Below are 20,790 nucleotides of genomic sequence, written 5' to 3' on the forward strand. Positions count from 1 at the left end.
CAGTGCACATCATAGTGAGCGGTTGAGCAGTGTTAACATATCATTAGCATATTACGCTTTGAATGGCTGTTCAGTTGTTCTGCCATTTGGTCTATTTGCATATTACCCTTTTATTATATAGAATAGGACTAGTGGCCCTGTGCATGGAACATTAAAAGTAAATAAATTAGAAGAAATATTTTAATATTGCTATTCGCCCTTTCTCAACATAACCCATGGCCGAAGGTGGAATCACGTGGCCTTGTGAGGAATTGGGCTCCCTCCTCTCTGGTTCCAAGGTGCATCACCTGAGAACCACGATGCCAAGTCACCACAGCTTGACAGCTCTTGAGTTGAGCGTCTGCCCCCTGGTGGTCAGTGTGTGTCATACCTAGCGGCCAGTCGGACAGTCAGACAGTCTCTTAGCCTTTTATATATATAGATTCCACAAGAGCAACTCACACTGGGGACTTTTGTCCTCTAAGCCAGCACTTCTCGCACTGCAACGTGCACCTGGGGGTCTTGTTAAGATGCAGGTTCTGATCCAGCGGGTTGAGAGTGTGGTCTGAGAGGTGCATCTGTACCAAGCTGTCCTGGCCCACAGGGTAAATAGCGAGTTGTGCAGAGCAGCTCTCCAGCCCTCAGAGGAATGGCTCCCATTCTGCACTTACCAAGCTGAGATAGGAAAGGATGTCATGAGCCACTTCAGTTCTTCCTGGAAAACTGCATAAATATAACAGAGTTTCACTCCATAATAATGGACGAAACAGAAAGTCCACAAAATTGAAATCTAAAGATAGCCCCAAACAATGTTTTTGCCTTTAATTTCAACCTTCTCCATCCGAGTTGCTATCACCGTGCCCAGATGGACTGAGAGCCACCTTCCCTCCTGTCCCCTTTCTGATGGAGGGACAATTAATTAAATGACTCAAAGCCAGGAACTAAGGACGAGAGCCTCAGGGCTTCCATTTTCAAAAACTAGATTAGGGGGTCTGTAAACTTGGATGAGAAAAAAAATACATCTTTATTTTTACTAACCACTGACATTTAACATTTCATTTCATTATTCATGAGGCAGCAAATCAGAGTGACATTGGCAGTACCTAGGCCTTTGTCTCCAATAGAAATGTGAGGTACTTTTGTACTGTATTACAGTGATTGCAGAAACTTCGGCTCTCTCTCCATTCATCATTACGTTGACATGATTAACTCTTATAATAAGGAATTTTCCTGGCTCTTAGTCATAGAGAAACACATGTATTTACTATATCTCCATTCTCAAAAGTTTTAATAACTGGATTTCAGTAAATTGGTTTCTGTGTAATTTTTTATTGATCGTATGCCTTTTATTACACAGTTTCATAGAGTGTAAAGGGCACATAGCACAGAATGTTTAAAGTTTCTTCACAGATTGTGAAGAAATGGCAGCTGGTGTGCTCAGCATTGTCAACACTGATTAAAGTTGTTCTTTTACATCAGGGACCAGAAATGCATATTCCTGCAGACCCGGGTCTACCAGATAAATGAGGGAAGTGGTCGGGTCTCAGGAAAACAATAGCAGAAAGTAAGCAGACTCTGGCCTTGGAAGTGGGGGCAATAGAGTACAGGGGAGTGTGGCACGCTGAGGAATGCATGTCCTCCCTACACAGGGCACCGCTGACAGCTCCATGTGACAGAAGACCCCCAGGCTGCCAGGTCTTCAGCCTTTTTCAAGAGAAGCCTCTAAGAGTCTTGGTGTTGTGGGAAGGTACCCCCTCCCCCCCAAAAAATACAATGTAGATGCTGACAGTTGTTGCAATTAACAAGAAACAAAGGGGGAAAAAACTCTGAGCAGCCCAAACAACCAGAATAAAACAGCAGGCAGTATCTAGAATGAGATCAGTAGGCAACATAGAAATGTCCAGCTTTTCCTTTGTATTAAGAGTATTTACTCCAGAATCACTAAACTTCCTCTCTTGTGCATATCCAAAGAAAGGCAAAATCGTTTTCTTGACCAACCCCCGAAATCTAATAAGTAGGGTTAACCAAATTTAGCAAATGAAAATCCAGGGCACCCAGTTACATTTCCATTTCAGAGAAGCAACCAATATATTTCCCAGGTGATATCTGAGATTATACTTATATTTTAAAATCACTCATTGTTCCCCTGAAATTTAACTGGGTGTCTTGTATTTTATCTGGCAACTGTACGAATAAGTCAACTCCAAGTCATGATAGGGTAGTTTAAGTTACTATTAAAATTAATATGTAATAATAACATTAACACCCAACCTTGTAATTGCATTTTTGTTTTGTTTAAATAACATTTTTCTTGAAGGACTACATATACTCAGAAAAGTGCATATATCGTAAGTACAGCTCAATGAGTTTCACAGCTGAGCACACCCAGACTGGAACCCTGATCAACAAACAGAAATGTCCTAGCCTCCAGGCGCCCTTCTACCCTTTCAGACTCTGCCCCTGGTTCGAGGGGGACACTATGCTGGACTTACGACAGCCTCAGTTATTATGTCCTGCTTTCAAACTTTATGTAGAGAGGATTGGGTTGCATTTTTAAGCTTACAAAATTTGGGGTGGGAGGTGGAGAATGGGGGATTATCTGATTATTGGATTACTGTGTAAATCCGTGTCTGGGAGTAAAACAGACACTGCCTGTGGCCCACTTGTGACCACTCACCCTTACCATTTCAGTTCCAACTGGCCTGACCTCCAATTGCCAGAACCTGCGTTTCTCTGCCTGGGGGTTCTCATTAGTCACTGCCCCTGGGACAGCAAGTGCCAGGGAATTAAAACTCCGGGTGCAGCCCTCAACCAATGAGTGGGAGCGGGTGGGTAAATACCTCAGCTCCGCCCTAGCCGGTTTGGCTCAGTGGATAGAGTGTCAGCTCTACCGTATGTACTTACGATATATGCATTTTTCTGAGTATATGTAGTCCTTCAGCTCTAATAACCCTACTTATTAGATTTTGGACTGAAGGGCCCCAGGTTCGATTCTGGTCAAGGGCACATGCCTGGGTTGTAGGCTCAATCCCCAGTAGGGGGCATGCAAGAGGCAGCCAATCAATGATTCTCTCTCATTATTGATATTTCTATCTCTCTCTCTTCCCCGCTCCTCCCGCTTCTTCTCTGAAACCAATAAAAATACATTTTAAAAAAATACCCCAGCTTCCCCTCCAGTTAAGTGAGACAAAGAGAGCTGCATGTTCTACGTGATCTCCCAGAGCTCCCCACCAAGATTGCACCCCAGTTACCCTGCTGTAACTTGCTTATTGTTCCTGCCTCACTTCCCCCACCCCCTAACAATGTTTCCTAGAATGACCTCCCAAATAAGCCATGTGCCTCAGGCTCAGTTTCTAGAGGAGATCAAGCTAGCATATCCGGTTACTTGAATTTATCCTAAATACCTTACATTTACTCACCAGACTCGTACCCCGTGCGGGTACCTAGTGCTGCTCAATGCAGTGCTGGGTGCTGGGTGCTGGGTGCTGGTGCAGCAGTGCCTGCCAGTGAAAGTAGACCGTCCTCCCAGAGTGAGAGGCGGAGTCCCCAGGAGCATGGCAGGCCACAGTATAGCGTTTCTTCCCTAAGGCAGAGCTGACCCCCTGTGACATGTACGAGGACTCTGAGCTACCGAATTGTGAAGACCTCGCAGGCGATGTTTACATTTAGCATGAAAACGACAGCACATAACGTTTTGGAAGATGGAGAAGGCACTCTGAGTCCCGGGCACTCCGGGCCATTACGAGCGTCTGTGGTTGTTGTTCAGCCCAATCAATGAAGAGCAGTCAAGGGATCAACATCTGTACGTCTGCACTGTCCCGATGGGGCCGCGGTTTTATTTAAGTATCTCTCCAGCAGCAGCTTGTTCACTTGTCACTTGTTTTCTTCACATAAAACGAGAACTCAAAATGTGATTTCTTCGAAAAATAAAATTACAAACATGAACTCATTTGCATGTTTGTGAAGATTAATAAGCAGAAGTTCATCGTGTTTTGCAAAAGCATGTGGTGGTCTTTTTACGTGGCCTGACTATTACTCTGCATTTCTGACAGTAAACGTCTAGAAAGCAGGAGCCATTTGTATTTTAGAGAATTTTCCCAGGATCGGAGGATTTAAAAGGTGTCCTTGAATAAAGAGCAGACAGTAGTGCCAAGACTTCCCCGTCGGAGGAAAATGCAAGGCAGACCCTACCTGTTCTGAACCCTAGGGCCACTGTGACTCAGGTTCTGTGGGGGCATCCCAGAGCCCCATCCTTGCTACACATGGTGTGGTTTTCTTCCCTGAGTTGAGAATTGGCTATGGAAACTGTGTCAGCTCGAAAGCTTGGAACGAAACTCATGTTATGATTTTTCAAAGCCCTTTTCCATGAAATCTGTGTGAAATAACATTTCTCTTAGACTATAGCAGTTTACGTTTTCTGTCATGTAACTATTAAAGTGTTCTGACTGCTTCAGTGGTTTTTTTTTAAAAAAAATGCAAACTGCTTACAATTTTGAGGATATTTGTGCTTTTTAAAATGCCTGCAATGTCAAATTCCATTCTTCACCAAGAAAAATAATCATATATATTATATTGTGTTATATATACACTATAAATCTCCATTTATGGGATTTGGCAAAAGTAGGTTACCGTTGTGAGTATGGGAAACAGAGTTTATTCTTGTATTATTATTATTTATTAATTATTGTATTATTTCTCATACAACTATAAACCTACTTTTGTCCCACTCTATATACTATGTTTGTATATTATCATATTATCATATACTAGAGGCCCGGTGCACAAAATTTGTGCATGGGTAGGGTCCCTAGGTCTGGCCAGCAATCAGGGTCGATCTATGGGGTGACCAGCAGGGGGATCAGGTGGGCCCCTGCTGGCATCCACCTTGGCCAGCCTAGTGCCACCTGCTCACTGTCCCTACCACCCCTAACCCCCTACCCCCGCCGGTTGCCTCCCTCTGCGGGATGACTGGCAGGGCGATGGGGTGTCCCTGCAGGCTGGGGGCAGCCCCTGCATTGAGCGTCTGCCCCCTGGTGGTCAGTGCACATCATAGCGACTGGTCGTTCTGCCGGTCAGTTGATTTGCATATTAGGCTTTTATTATATAGGATAAATAGCTATACGTAGGTTTGCAATACATATCCATATACAGAAAATATATAGTTTTATCATAAACAATTACTTTCAGCCTCTTAGAAGGAGTCAGAATTCTAAAAGATTATCACTCAACATTAGAATAAAGGAGAATGTTTTCCTCTGTTTGAGAAGTGTGCAGATATTTTTTTGTTTGTCTCTTTGTTTTCTTGTTGGATTGTTTTGTGAGGTTTTTTTTATTTGTTTGTTTGTTTGTTTTTTGCATTGTGCCACACTGAAACTAAATGGAATTATAAGAAGGAAACTGAAGCTGCACATTTCATAGAAAAAAAGTGTGAAATGTACTCCAGAAATAGAAAAGAAATATGAAGATGAAATCCCAGCTGGGAGGGATTCCTAGTGCTAGCGAGGGGAAATCGAGCCTCTGGCTTTAATTTGTGGAGGAGTTTGCCAGCAGATGGCCCTTTGTAATCTGCACCATCTGTATTATTGATTAATGAGGTCAAGGGCAGAATTACTCACTGTTGGTTTTCTCCCAGGACCCTTCTTTTGGTCTTTTCACCAGCATGGCTTATCTGTCTTCCTTGCAGCCATTTTACAAAGAGCTGAGGAAGCACCATGTTCTTCTCATCAATGTCCCCCCTGCTCTGGGTTGGGGACACCTGCCAACAGTTGCCAAAGAGCCTCCATGTTGATGCGGAGGTGCGAACATGTTCCTCTCGGCCAATAAGCATGTTCAGGGTCTGCGTCATAGAGTTGTTAGTCTCCTTCTCGAGATGAAAGACCCTTCGCTGAGAAGCAAAGGGAACCCCTTACCCCCAAGCAGCAGGGTTTTCACGTTTGTGGGGAAAAAACATTCAACTACCAAACAGTGAGCTATATTGGTGTTGTGTTGGTGTTCTTTTTTAACTAATATGGCTAAACAGAGTAATTTCAGGTTCTCTCTCTCTCTCTCTCTCTCTCTCTCTCTCTCTCTCTCTCTCTCTCTCTTAGGATATGTCCATACCATAATCATATCTGTATCTATGGTCCTATGGCAACTATTCTGCTTTGGTTGCTTGCCCTAAGTTTCTTTAAAGCAGTATATGTTTTAAAGGAAGCTGTGGTTACTGCTTTTTTTGTCTCTCACCTTCAACTCTTTCCTCCTTTGGCTACTGTCTCCAACACAGCTGCCTAATAGCTTGAAGTCATGGAGAAAAGAACATCTCCAGGAAGCCCTCACAAATGGGTGTCTGCTTTTCATCCTTGTCCTCAGTGAGCACTGTAGCTTAATATATGTGAACAGGGGCTTGAGACTCAAACTTCCTGAATTCAGATCCCAGCCCCTCCCCGCTATTAGTTGTAGGATCTTGGTCAACTCCCTCAACTTGGCCAAACCCCTATTGCTGGCCAATGAGGGAAGCAGTGCCCACCTTATTAGGTTGCTGTAGGATTGAATAAGATAATCCTTCTGAATCCCCTTACTTTTAAAAACGTGTCAGATATGTTTTCTGGTTGTGGACAAATAAAGCAACAGGGGATGCATGCAGGGCTGCCTGTGTGGAGTGAATGGGGTGCTGCTGTGTGCCTGTGGGTCTGCACCACTCAGAGAGGGCGCAGAACTAAGCAAAGTGCAGCTACGTGCATATACGAGGCTGCCCTGCTGGATCAGAAGGGCAAGGAAATGGAAGCCACCAGGCTGCCTACCCAGAACCCACTTCTTCAGACCAGATGACACACCAGGCACTGCAAGCACCCACTCCAACTACAAGCAACCTGCCAAAACCATCCAACACAGTACACAGAGACAATGTTTTCAAGATTGGGAGAAATAGCTATTCTATCTAACTCATATGAACAAACACAAAAAGTCAAACAACATGGGGAAACAAAATAATATGCCCCAAATGAAGGAATAAGAAAAAACTCTGGAGAAAAACGCTAATGAAATGGAAAATAAGTAATTTTCCTAATAAAGAATTGAATAAAAAACAGCCATAAGAATGCTCAACAAACTTGAGAGTAGAATAGAGGAACTCAGAAAGTACTTTACCAAAGAGATGTAAAGTGTAATAAAGAACCAATCAGATGAAGAATACAATAACTGAAATAAAGAATACATTAGAAGGAATAGACAGCAGTTTAGTTAATGCAGAAGAACGAATTGGAGACCTGGAAGACAGAAGAGTAGAAGACACAAGAGCAAAATGAAAAAGTAATTTTTAAAAATGAGGATAGTATAAGAGATCTCAACATCAAGTGCCCTGACATTCCTATAAACTCAGATTATAAGAATTCCAGGAGAGAGAGAGAGAGAGAGAGAGAGAGAGAGAGAGAGAGAGAGAGAGAGAGAGAGAGAAGAGAAAGGGACAGAAAGAATATTTGAAGAAATAACAGCTGAAAAGTTTCCTAATCTGGGGAAGGAAATAAGCATCCAGGTACATTTCAGGTAACACAGAGAGTTCCAAACAAGATTAACCCAAAGAGACCCACACCAAGAATATCGTGATTAAAATAGCAAAAAATAAAGATAAAGAGACAATCCTAAAGGCATTCAGAATGAAACAACAAGTCACATATAAGGGAAACCCCATAAGGCTCTCAGCTGATTTCTCAGAATCAACTTCGCAGAACAGAAGGGAATGGCAGGAAATAGTTAAAGGGCTGAAAGAAAGGAATTTACAACTTAAGATACTATATCCAGCAAGGTTAAACTCAGATTTGAGGAGAGAGAAAGATTTTCCAAAACAAGCAAAAATACAAGGAGTGCACAACCACTAAGCCAGCCTTTAACAAGAAATGTTAAAGGGTCTTTTTATGCAGAAAAAAAAGGTCCATAATCAGAAATAAAAAAAAGTACAGGAGAGAAATATTTTTCACTGTGGCGAGTGCTGGTCACAGAAAGGTAAGGTAGAGGTGGATATGAGGTCATGGTCATAGCCCTTACTATAGAGACCACAGAATCATCAACGCTTTAACCAAAGGACTTGTATGCATGCATATGAGCATAACCAATGGACACAGACAAGACGGGGGTGGGCTGAGGGCATGTGCTGGGTGTGGGTGTGGCCAAGGAGAGGTCAATGGGGGGAAAAGGAGACTTATGTAATATTTTAAACAACAAAGAATTTAAATTAAAAAAAAAAAAAAACCAATGCTCTCTAGAGCAGTGATTTGTTGTTTTTGTTGTTGTTGTTTGTTAATCCTCACCCGAGGGTATTTTTTCCATTGATTTTTGGAGAGTGGAAGGGAGGGAGGGGGAGAGAGAGAAACATTGATGTGAGAGAGACACATTAATTGGTTGCCTCCCACATGCAGTAAATAAACCTACAACCCAAGTACATGCCCTTGTCCAGGAATTGAACCCGCAACTTTTCCGTATGTGGGCCAACATAGAGCAATGATTTTCAAGAATTTTTAAAACATGAAATATCTAATTATTTAGTCAGGGACACTGACCTTTTTTCCCTAACCATTCCCTTGCCAGCCTAATGGAATTCTCAGATATTCCATTAAACACAGCCACCTTCCAGCCCCCCACCCCCTTAAAAAATGGCTACAGCCAACATAATAATAGCCATCCAGTGTGAATGAATCAAAATTATACCTATTTTTTTACATATAGGCAAAAAGGATAATGTATTTGTTGGCGTGCCTCGGAATTTTAGTAATTAGTTTATGTGTGCCATGAGATGAAAAAGGTTGAAAATTGCTGCTCTGGACTGTGTAAAGAAATTCTTCGCTGGTTTTACTCTGTCTTACTTGTCCTCTAGTTTATTGGTTCTATAGAGAAAATAATTGGTATTGCTAAGTGTGGGTTCTGAATCTGGAACTGATATTTGATGACATTGAAAGCTATTCTGTTTATAAAGAGATAAACTATTTCACTGTGCATCCAGACTTCACATCTTAGACCTAGTGCAAAGTGTTATTTCTTTACGCAGTAAATCTAAGTGGATAACTTGTATCATACTTTCTTTCTATTTTAGTTTTTATTTTTATTAAAGTTATATATGCACAGAGTTTAAGGAGGCAATCAGATCTAGAAGGCTTATTCAGAAACACAGCCATCTTCCAGCCCCCCAGCACCAATTTCCCACTCTTCTGAGGCGAATATTTCTCATTAGATTGGTTGTTCCTGCTACTTGCTCAATATCTCTAAATAACTTTCTTTGACGGAAATTACTTGATTTTTGTAGTTTCAGACATTCTCCAGTGAACTCACAGTATGGAAGAGAAGGATTTAGGTCTATTTTAGCCCCACCTGCCCTTTCTGCCCGTTCCTCCATTCTCCCCAACTAGTAATATCATAAATTTGGTTAGACAGTAGTCTATGCTTAGTTTACTATGACTCTGTGACCATTATTTATGGCTGAGCCATTAATACTTAATAATTCATCTTCCTTTCCTGCCCAAGTCTGTTTTCCCTGTGGTTTATAATTACCTTTTTTGTTATTCATTTGTTGCTTAGTTTTCTATGTTCTGTTCCCAGAGCCCTCTAGTATCCTTTCCATGGGTTCAGAATTCTCAGATATTCCATTAATTTTGTGCTTTCAGCCTCATTACTTCTGAGTCTTCTGACCTCTAATCTGGCTAGGTTATTTTCTAAGCCTGATAGAAAAGTTTAATTTTGGAATCTCATTTTTTCTGTTTTTTAGGATCTTCCTTCACTATTCTGAAGTTTTTCCTCACGTATTATTATAGACTAGAGGCGCGGTGCACAAAATTCATGCATGGGTGTGTGTGTGTGTCCCTCAGCCCAGCCTGCACCCTCTCCAATCTGGGACCCCACCGGGATCAGGCCTAAACAGGCAGTCAGACATCCCTCTCACAATCCAGGACTGCTAGCTCCCAACCACTCGCCCGCCTGCCAGCCTGATCACCCCCTAACCACTCCCCTGCCAGCCTGATCAACACCTAACTGCTCCCCTGCCAACCCGATTGCCCCTAACTGCCCTCCCCTACAGGCCTAACAACACCTAACTGCTCCCCTGCCAGCCTGATCACCCCAACTGCTCTCCCCTGCTGGCCCAGTCACCCCTAACTTCACTCCCCTGATGGCCTGGTCCCCTTCAACTGCCCTCCCCTGCTGGCCATCTTGTGTTCACATAGGGGCAGCCATCTTGTGTGTTGGAGTGATGGTCAATTTGCATATTACCTTTTTATTATATCGGATTCTTATTAGCTGGTATGATGAGTTATTGTAACATATTTTTATGTAGCAAGTGGTTTACTCCCTTATTTTAGTGGAGCACATCTTCCAGTAGCTTTTTGAGAAGGGATGCATGAAAAGTAAAGTTTTTGAGACAAGCTCTTTTTATTTTTTAATCTTCTCTCACTTTTAATGAACAATTGGTTGGACATAGACTCTCAAATATCTTCAAAATTATCGTCTAGCTTCCAGTGCTTTTGTTCAGAAATAAAAAGCCATTCTGGTTTTGACCCTTTGTATATAATCCCCTCTCTCTCTCTCTCTCTCTCTCTCTCTCTCTCTCTCTCTCTCTCAGTTCCTAGGACCTTTCTGTGCCCCCGTATTCTGAAATTACTGACGACATGCCTTGGTGTACAACTTTTTTACCGATTGAGCTGGCCACTCAGAGGGCCTTGTTCTTACTCAGAAAATGCACATCCTTAACTCCTGGAAATTTCCCTTGAATTATTTATTTGATTATTTCCATTTCTCTGTTTTCTGGAACTCCTGCTCTGCAAATGCTGGGTATCCTGTTTTCTGTTAAGGTGTGGGGTGTGCAGCCACTCGTCTGCTTGCAGTGGTGGAGGAAGTCTGGGTACTAGGCTCTTGAGCAGTCTTTCAGTTACCCTGTTTTTATGCTCACCTTCATCCACACATCTAGAGCTTTGCCCACTTCCAGCTGAAGGACTGTTGGTTCTTCTATTTTTAAATTTCCAAAATTTTGTTGCTCTAATTAGCTCTTCTGTTCTTTTTCTTGCAGGTTTATGTCTTTTTTTTTTTTCTAAAAAAAAAATCCCTTTACTATTATCTTACTATGATATAATGAGAAACAGCAAAAGTAATATGTGTCCAACCTGCCATCTTAAACTAAAAGCCCAAGTGATTTTTTTAAAGAAATTCAGAATTGTCCAGCCAGTGTGGCTCAGTGGTTGAGTGTTGACCTATGAACGGTCCAATTCCTGGTCAGGGCACATGCCCGGGTTGTGGGCTCAGTCTCCTGTGTGAGGTATGCAGGAGGCAGCCGATCAATGATTCTCTCTCATCATTAATGATTCTCTCTCTCTCTCTCTCTCTCTCTCTCTCTTTCTCTCTCTCTCTTTCCCTTTCTCTCTGAAATCAATAAAAATATTTTTAAAGAAATTCAGAATTTATACTTGCTACATGTTTTAACTCCATGTGTCTAATTTTAATGAGTTGAGTGAATATTCACAATCTTTTGTGACCTACTGGAAAGTGAACACTATAGTCCAGTTTAATCCATTCTGTGGCTGGTGAATGAGGACCATAGGTTCTAAGAGTTGACAATATAAGGAGAGAATATAAAAGGGTAAAAAAAAATGCTTTATATTTGTTCTAAAGTGATTTTTGTAGCACCCGTCCTCTTCTTGACAACCCCATCATCTGTAATTTAGATCCGCAAATATGAAACCTAACAAGGTAAAATTAGCAACAGAAAATATCTAAGCGTTCGTATAACACATGGAAGAACGTGTTAATGGAAAGAGACGGGACTCATTATTCATTTATGGTTCTATTTAAGTCATAGCTCTCATGTTATTTGAATCCAGAAAGCCTTCTCGGGTTTGACATTGCTGGTCTTTTCCTTATAGACTGACACAGCAGCCAGGGAGAGAAAAGGCATCAAAGGTTGCCTTGTCCCTGGAGCCCCTTTTTCCTATTGTCTTTGGTACAGCATGTGCCTGTCATTGGTCCAGCTGAGTGTTGGCATTTGCTTTGTCCTTTTTCACTTACCAGGCCAAGCTCAAAGACAGCCAGCTATATCCTGTGGCCAAGGGGTAGCTGACACTTTTCTAGGGAGGCGGGAGGAAGTTGTAACATCCCAGGAAGTCATGGCATTATGGAATCTCCCCAATTCCTTTGTGAGGGTCTGAGAGCAGAGACCTACATGCAAAGCAAAAAAAAATAATAATAGTAGGTATTCCTCAAAAAGAGATATTGAAGAACATATCAAGGAGACATGATTTTTCCTTCAGAATAAAAGTCTGACCCTGGCACCCCTGACTCCCTCCCCTCCCCATTCTCTTCTCTGTGCAGTGCCCAGCCCTGGCTCCTTCACTCTCCTTTGTCATACCCAGGGGCCTCCTTCTCCTGAAGGAAGTCTGGACACAGCTGCCTGTCGGCATCAGCTCAGCAGAGCCATGGTATCTTTAAAGGGACATTTCCCAACTGCCTAAGGACCACATTTTCTCCAGATCAATATGCAAATTGATCTTTCAAACTTCTGACTAAACCAGGGGTCAAATGCCAACGAGGCTAGGCATATAATAGAGATGAGAATAGAGTGCCAGGAGAGGAGTGCCCATCGGGCTTGCCCATGTCCCTTCTGAAGGACAGCTTTGGGTCTTCATTCCACACAGGAGCTCGGGCTGTGGCAGATGTTAGAGTGTTGACAAAGGACATGGGATAAGATTGCTGATCCCATCGCCTTATGGGACATTAGCGATGCTAGGGCTGACCGGCTCCTGGGAAACACGGGACTCCTCTGTCAGGTGGCTGTGCACCAAAGGTCCCCCTCAGTCTTCCTGAACCCTCCTCAGACTGCCCTGCCGCCTGCAATGCATCCACCCAACTTCCCATCTCCTTTACACGTCAGACCCGAGCCATGTTGGGTGGCACTCCTAGGTTGCCTGACTGCTTCCCCATTTTCTCTCACGGGCTGATCCCCTAGTAAAATTGGGGCGGGTGTAATCCCATCTTGGCGTGTGCTTTCCAGAAGGTCCAGACTGATACACCTAACGATCTTCAATAAATTCATATTGACTGGCAGATTGACTGGTCGAGGACAGGAGAGAGAAATACTAGCCAAGTTTTCTCCTTTGCACAGTTGGTTGTCCTGCTTCTTACTGTCTTTCCCCCGCTTTTCCTTCAGGTTGTGGCTCTGTCCTCCTGGTGCCTGCTGAGGGATTCGATTTACTACACGCTGTCTGTGGTTGCACTCATCGTGGTAAGTGTGTGGGGGACACCTCGCCTGAATTCCCTTACATTGAGCTCCCGACCACCCTTCCTACCACTCAGGGTTATGTGCGGCTCCTCTGCATGGAGTGTGTTTGAGGTGCCTGGTGATAGACGAGCGAATGGATGTCTATGCCTGGAGACGATCTTTCTCTCTTCCAGCTACTTTGATCAGCCAGCACCTCTCACCTGATAGTTGGAGCTCAGAATAGGAATGTCACCTGTGGTTATCTGGTTGCATGAGAGCCCCTGCTGTTTTTCTGTGATCCCCTGATGTTCCCGCTCACTTTCCTCACCGGCTCCTCTGTAACTCCCTTCATCGCCAGCGTCCCTGGATCTGGGCCTTACTTCTCCCTCTCACTCAGTACGCACTCCCAGGACTTCCCTGCTCTTCCCACAGCGCCCGTCGCCATTAACACCTTTGTGCGGACACCCCTACCCTGTGCTCTTAACAGTGGCAGCTCCCTGAAATTCAGCCATGGATAAGCAAACTCTCTACTACACATCTTCATCCGCCAAACTCAACATGTCTCTAAACTGACGACAATTTTCCAAGACCGGCCCTCTTCCTATGTCTTGGCCCCCATTCCTATCCTGCCACCCACCCTGGGAATGATTAAACTCACCTTTCCCCCACCTGCCACTGTGCTCATTTGGCTTACTTGTCCTGTGGATCTTCATCTTGCAAAAATCTCCCCAGTGTGTTCTCCTTAACCCATCAGTTGAGGCTTTTTACATCTCCCGCCTGAGCAGATCATCCCAGGTCGGTGTTGCAATGAGTAGTGTTGCTGCCCCCCTCCTCTTACCGCTCCCCGCAATCCATCCCAAGTGCTATCTTCACAAAGAACACCTGGGAATGGGTCCCTTGTTTCAATGCTCACTGGCTCTATGTCTGCTGTGGGGACAAACCAAACTCCTCAGCGTGGCAACCATGCTGCCCAGAGAAGGCTGGCAAGCCAGAAAGAATTGAAATGGGAGTTGGGAGATCTAACTTCTAATTCTGGTCCCCACCCCTCCCCGCCCTTACCAGCTTCAGTGTCCCCGGAGAAATCAATCTCTCCGGGTCACAGTTTTCTTACCTACGGATCACAGTGAAGGTCTTGGGTTAGAGCCAGTCCCCTCATTCCAGGGCCATTGATAATGGGGAGCGTGAGACCCACCTGAAGGAGAGCTCACGTGGGACCTGAAGACGCTGTTGAGCCCCTGGGTAGGAAACCTAAGGACACACTTGACTCTGTGTTCTTGTTCTCAATTATAACCCATGGAAAAGGTATGAGCACCCCAATTCTAGAAGACTCTTCTGCTCCCCGAGCCCAGACCTGTCTGACACTCCCCGCAGAGGTGCAGGAACCGCGCTGATCACGTGCGCTGTGCTCTTCCATCTTGGGGTATTTTAGGATATTTTTGAAAGTTACTTTTTAAAAGAGGCATGGTTAGGGGGTGGGGTATGCAGCTTTCTACGTTTGCTGAATTCCAGAAAGAGATGACCACGCTCAGAAAGACAAGGTGATGAGATCAACAGCTCTGGCCAACGTGGCCAGGAGCACAGACCTGGCAATGTCCGCTCCCCAAAGCAAGTGCTGGCCTCAGCTTCGTTCTCAGTTTTCAGCATTGATACCTCCTGGTCTGCGTGTGAAATAACTTGTGTTCTGTACAATTCATCCTGACACGTCCGAGATGAATCAGAAGTACTTGTTGCTAATGATGTGTTAAGTGAGGAAGTAAAGCCATTTTGCGGCTTCAGGCTGCAGGTGCCATTCTCTGGAGCGGGGTCTCTGGGCCCCCATGTGCGGGGGGCGAATGGCAGAGCTGAGCAGACACTCAGGCTGCCCGCAGCTCTGCATCCCCCCTCATGGCAACAACGTGCAAAAGCAAGCACTTCCTGGCAGTTCCCTGAAGGTGAACTGTGTTTAAAGACCAGATGTCAAGAGTTTTGTGTTTTGAGAAAAATTGCATTTCTCCCTGTTAGGAAGAAATGGGGAAAGGCAAGTTCGGGTCCTCAGGGCTTGGGCTTGGTTCCTGGTACTTTAACTGGCGCTCCTCCAGCTTCAGTGTGCCCGGACATGCCCAGCGTGCTTACTCAGAATGCACAACTGGAGGTTTTAATCCAGCGGTTCTGGGGCAGGACCCAGGAATTTGCACTTTACCCGGACCCTCTCCCCATCCCCAGGTGATTCTGCTGCTAGCACCACACTGCACTTTGAGAAACTGAACTTCAAATACCACTGGACACCATTTCCTCCAGAGACCTGGATAGCCAGATAGCTGGCTGTTGCATGGCCATGACCATTTCTAGAGTAAACTTTGAGATTCTCAAAAGCAAGGCATAGTGGCCACTTGGCTGTGAATTTCTGACTGCTGCCCATTCCCAGGGTCATTATCACATGAAACGTAAAACCATCATGAAGGGTAGAAGTCTTATACCCAGAAGACAGTGCTTAGTGGCACTTGGCAATGGAGGTTTCTCAGTATCTCCAAATCTGTCCCATGCCCAGCGCTATGCTGCTGCTGCTCACGTAATGGTGTGTCTTTTTGTCAAGGTTTCCTGGTCTCCTCTTTCTGTGTTCCCCTAATGTCATGGTGACAAAATCACTTTCCTTCTGGCCTTCCTTATATAATACTAAGCTTCTCTACAGGACCCTGCCGTGGGCATTTAAAATTCCTGTATTTAAAAGCCTTTCCTTCTATCCACAAATAATTACCAATCACCTGAACAATTTATTTTAACAATTAGGGTTCCCCAACCCCTTCTTCCCCTTTTTATGGTTCTGAACTGTTCAGAAGACTGGACTGCCGGTCCCCTGAGGTGATACAATGAAGAGTGAGTTTACCCAGAGGGCAAGTCTGCACTAAATGAGATCAGATGCCACGTTTATCTATGTCCCTGGGGGCAGTCCTTCAGGCCCAGAAGAGGACCCAAAAAGCGGGAAAGATAACTTCTCCAGGGATGCTCATGGCCACTGGGCCAGGAGGGTGCTAATGGAGTCGGTGCTACCTGAATCCTGAAACAGCTACAATGGAAATTGGTGCAGATGGACCCAGCCAAGAAAAAAACTATGAGAGTACGGCAAATGCATGCATTCTGAAACCAGCAGAGCTTAACAGCTCACTTTGAGACGAGGGACTCAGTTCACTTAGGTAGCTGCTCTGTGCTGTTTTCTGGTGTGCTCACTGTTGGTTTTTAGGGAGAGAGGGAAGAAATTAAGAAGATGGTATTGCCTAAGGCAGTTATCATTTCACAAACGGACAGTGCGTGCCTCGGAGCCTTTCCCCTGTAGCCCTGATGACGTTCTCTGCAGGGAAGCTTCCAGCCCTGGAGAAGCAGGATGTGGCCGGGAGGGTGGCCCATAACTGTGGTCTCTAGAAGAGAAGTCTCACCTTTCAGACCTGGGAGTATTCTGGGCTCTTTGGAGTATGTCCCTTCATGCATCTACCCAATAGTCTCCTCATCCTCAGGGACCCTCCTACTGCTTCTCTCCCTCCCCCGTAATTCCCCACTTGGACTTTCACCACAGACAGCTCCAGTCCCCACTCCTATCCTTGCTCCAAATTCCAGCAGGCCCCGCAGTCTCTCTTATTGAAATGTTACTGTAATTTACATAATCATGCAATTTACATAAATGCAAATGATTCATTACATCCTCGGTCTAACAGCTGCCCTAAAAGGAATACTTTATTTTTACCCTTCATCTCTGCTTTGAGACTGGGGACGTGGGCCTCAACAGAAGGGAAACCTCCGTGGAGTCGATAGGCCTCAGACAGCTTCAGGATAACTTGGACGGGGTCACGGATCCAGACTGGGGAGTGCTGTCTCCCTGGAGAAGGGCCAGGTGAGCCATTAGCACCAGTTGGGAGGCCATCAGGGCGACCGACCGACCGACCGGAGCAAGATACAGCACAGCAGTGAGGCTCATTTGAGGTGACACTGCTCTCTCTCTCTCTCTCTCTCTCTCTCTCTCTCTCTTTCTCTCTCTCCCCCCCTCCCCCCCCCCCAGGAGGGCTCATTGCAATCTCCCCTCTAGAGGGGATTCTGTGGGGACAAAGAGAGATGACTCAAGTGACTGCCAGAGGTGGCCTAGCAGCACAGTCCAGCATGGCAGCCACTAGGCATGTGGCTACTGAGCTCTCAAAATGCTGCTAGTGAGACCACAGGCCTAGCATGTTGATTTAATTCATTTACATTTGTGTCGCCATAGGTGACTAGTGCCCATCATACTGGAGAGCAGTTGTTAGAGAGCAAATTCTCCCATAGAAAATAGACCTACACTGTCACAGCATCTGTAAGTGTTAACAAGCATAGCCTCCATGCTTAATACAGGATTGAGAGCTCTGTTAGGTCTGTTGACGATTTCCCAGTTCAATATTCCTGACAGTACAAGCTGGCGACTACAGGAGTCCCATTTCAGAGACGGCAAAACTGAGGCTCCGGAAATTCAGGCATTTGCCAAAAGGTCAGGTTTACCAGAGCAGGTGTCTAAGATCATACATCTACACCACCCCTGCAAAGAATTCGGATTTTCTCTCCAATAAAATCTGCCTTTCTGTCTCTGAAGTCATCCTGATGTTACCTCAGCTACTACGCAATCCGCCCTAGAGAAGCATGTCTGCGGCGCTTACCCTTAGGTTTTTAGATGGAAGAGAAGAGCGTCCACCACCCCGCTCCTGGAACTCTTTCACCAAATGTAACACCGCCCAGAAATGTTCTCATCTTGGCCTTTCTTTGAGAGAGAGACATCTTATGGTCATGTGGATGGTCATCCTTAACGCCCCTGGCCTCCATGGCCTCTGGCTCATCACCCTCTGAGCCTCCTGCAGCCCCATCGCTGTCAAGTTTGCCTGCCAGAGGTGCTCATGGCCCAATTTCCAACACCCTTTACCCTTCCCGTGTAAACCATCTCAGTGCATAGCAGCAGCTTCCCAGCGTATTCCATCTGATTCCTCCTCGGATGGAATCGCATTGGCTAAGCTGTCTACACCCCTGGGCCCTGAAGCTGAGGAAGTCAGGACTCCATTAGGGCACATCTGAGGGTGACTCCACACTGTCGTGGGTAGAGTCTGGTGGGGAGAAACAGTTATATTTCCAGTAAAAGAGAAATTTTCCAGGTTTCGGTCTCTTGAAAGAGAATGATGGCGTCGATTTCTATTATTTTCACTGCTTAAAATTCTAACGGCGCCAGTGATTATAATACCAGTTACGCAATCTTAGCTTCAGCAGTGCAGCCGTCCTGCTCCATGGTTACAGCTTACCGTGAGCAAAACCAGGGGCGGCGTGCACCACAGGGACAGCCACCTGCCGCCCTGCGCAGAGCCCGGCCGGCCTCTCCACTGCTGCTCCCTCACCTGGGCGAATCCTGGCTCGTCTTTTCCCTTCTGTGCCATCTTGAATGTGCCACTCCCTTAGCATTCCCTGGGGTGTTCTAACACCACGGACCCACCTGCCTGATGGCGGCCCATCTCTCTTGGAAGGCTTCTAGAGCAGACACCAGGTCTGAAAAGCTCGTTTCCATGGAACCCAATTGTTTCTCTGACGCCCGGAGGAAAAGAGAAATGCACTCCTGTATGTTCCCATTTAATTCATCTGTGGAACACGTGCAAAGCTCTGGGCGAAGCCGAAAGAGGCTTTGGATGAACCACGGGTGGGTCAGAGAGCAGGTGCTCTGACCAGCCATGCGCAGCAAAGCTGGGATCCAGGTAGCAGTCAGCACTGCCCACATGTGGCCACAGCGGGCAGACCCAGTGCCTGGCCCCAGACACCCCCAGCAGAGCTCACAGAGCTGCTTTCCCAAGGCCTGTTTTCAAAACTCTGACTGGGAAAAGAGTGGGTCAGTTCTGAAGGGACCCAGCTGGTCCCTCAACCTCAAGGCATCAGGGGAACTGAGCGTTGGCATAAGATGAGGGATCCACCTGTCCCCAGTTCAGAGCACCAGGCAGGAGCTGCCTCCCGAGCCTTACCTTGCCCTGCGACAGCAGTGGATTTGCTGAAGGCCCCTCAGGAGGCTGTGTGCCTTGAGGTGTTTGCCCTCCTTCCAGGAGATTTAATGGGCTTGGACTGACTTCATTTCAAACCTCACTGCCTTGGCAGAGAGACAAGCCTGAGGGCTGTGATGCGATCGCCATCTAGTGGTCACTGGATGGAACTGGGGCGCGGTTTCTTGTTTCAGACAGGACATAAAATTGATTTCGGGTTGTCTCCTACCCTAGTAATACCGCTGGAAGGGATGGAGAAGTTATTTTGTCTTCTTTTAGTCACAGAGAGAGCATGATGATACAAAAGGATATGCAACACTTGTCTTAAAAGAATAAAATAAAATCTGTAAGGAATAATCCATTCCTTAACCATCAGCAGCATCGAGTGAGAGTCTCCTGCCCTGTCAGTTTAAGAGTTTTCAGGCAGGCTGATTCCAACACTTCTGAAGGATGTACTTGCCTGGGGGGACACTCTGTGACCAGTGCCGATGTCCTCATTTTCAGCCTTTGAATGACGATCATCTGATGCTCGGAGGCGGCTCATAACTCACCTTCCACCTCCTCTCTCACCATAAACAAGCCAATTTCCATTTAGATTTCCATAAAGGCCTGGTTTCTAGTTCCTTTTATCCATTTGATTGTTCTTTTTTGAGTCCTTTCTTGTTTTTTTATCCAGTTCTTTTAAAGTAATGGGGTAGCAACCACACTGTGTGCTTATTAGCCACAGGGCAGCGAAGGCCTCCTGGCTGAGTGGTCAGGGGTGAGACATGGCTGCATCTGTTACTTGGAGGACTCCTCATTGCACCACTTGTTAGTACTCTAGCCAGATCATCTGCATTTCTCTTCCTCTGTCCGCCTCTCTGAACCATATTCCCCCATCACTCCCCGGCCACAGGTATTACCTGGACGTCAGGCCCAGGACACTCCATCCTTAATTGCGTATCATGTCCTATGTTGTCCAGATTTGCCCCTCTATTCTGATTTTTTTTTATTGGTATGATCCTTGAAAGAACAGCTAAAGATGTATTGCTCTGTGCCCCCATGTCAGTCAAATCACACATAATAAGGGCTTCCTAAAAGCTACTTTCCTACTATAGAGGATGGCCTGCCTTCCCTGAGAGATGGAAATCAAATTGGTGCTCTAATAAACCCTGTACCAGCATCCATTGCCCTTCTAAGTGGCTATGAATTGATTGCTCCAGCCCACTGCTTAAGACTGATATTGAATTAACTTCAATTAATAGAAAACGTTTTCCAACTTAAATCATTGGTTCTGTTCCGTGATTTCTTGAAAGCAATTCTTTTAAAGCTAGCGATTGTACAGAAGCATCCATGACCGCCTTCCGAGAGCGGATCCCAAACCATCCAGCCCGGGCCGCCCCATCGCTTCTTTCACCCCCTTAGTCCCCTTCCCATTCCAGTTTGACACTTTTATCCAGTGTCACTCTGTTGACACTGATCACAACGACCAGAGTCACCGACCTGGCGGAGCCAACATCTTTTTCCATGTCTCTGAGGAAGAGCGAGTTGCAAATGAGTGTGCCCGTTTCTCCTCACCCCTCTCTCTGCACTTCCGGGGGCCTTGGAGGAGGGTCCTCTGACGTGCCT

The 20,790-nt window shown here is 45.5% G+C and overlaps 1 protein-coding gene across 5 annotated transcripts in view; it reads left to right on the forward strand.

Annotated features, from left to right (window-relative positions):
- Nucleotides 1-20,790, forward strand: part of SLC24A3 (solute carrier family 24 member 3) — a 490,708-nt gene that overhangs the window by 418,055 nt on the left and 51,863 nt on the right. For all 5 annotated transcript variants that reach the window (XM_036323250.1, XM_036323251.1, XM_036323252.1 and 2 more), the window contains one exon: nucleotides 13,133-13,207. In XM_036323250.1, coding sequence (XP_036179143.1) covers nucleotides 13,133-13,207 — 75 coding nt within the window. The remainder of the gene's footprint in view (nucleotides 1-13,132; nucleotides 13,208-20,790) is intronic.

Source organism: Myotis myotis, unplaced genomic scaffold, assembly GCF_014108235.1.
Source record: "Myotis myotis isolate mMyoMyo1 unplaced genomic scaffold, mMyoMyo1.p scaffold_m19_p_9, whole genome shotgun sequence".
Taxonomy (NCBI): Eukaryota; Metazoa; Chordata; class Mammalia; order Chiroptera; family Vespertilionidae; genus Myotis; species Myotis myotis.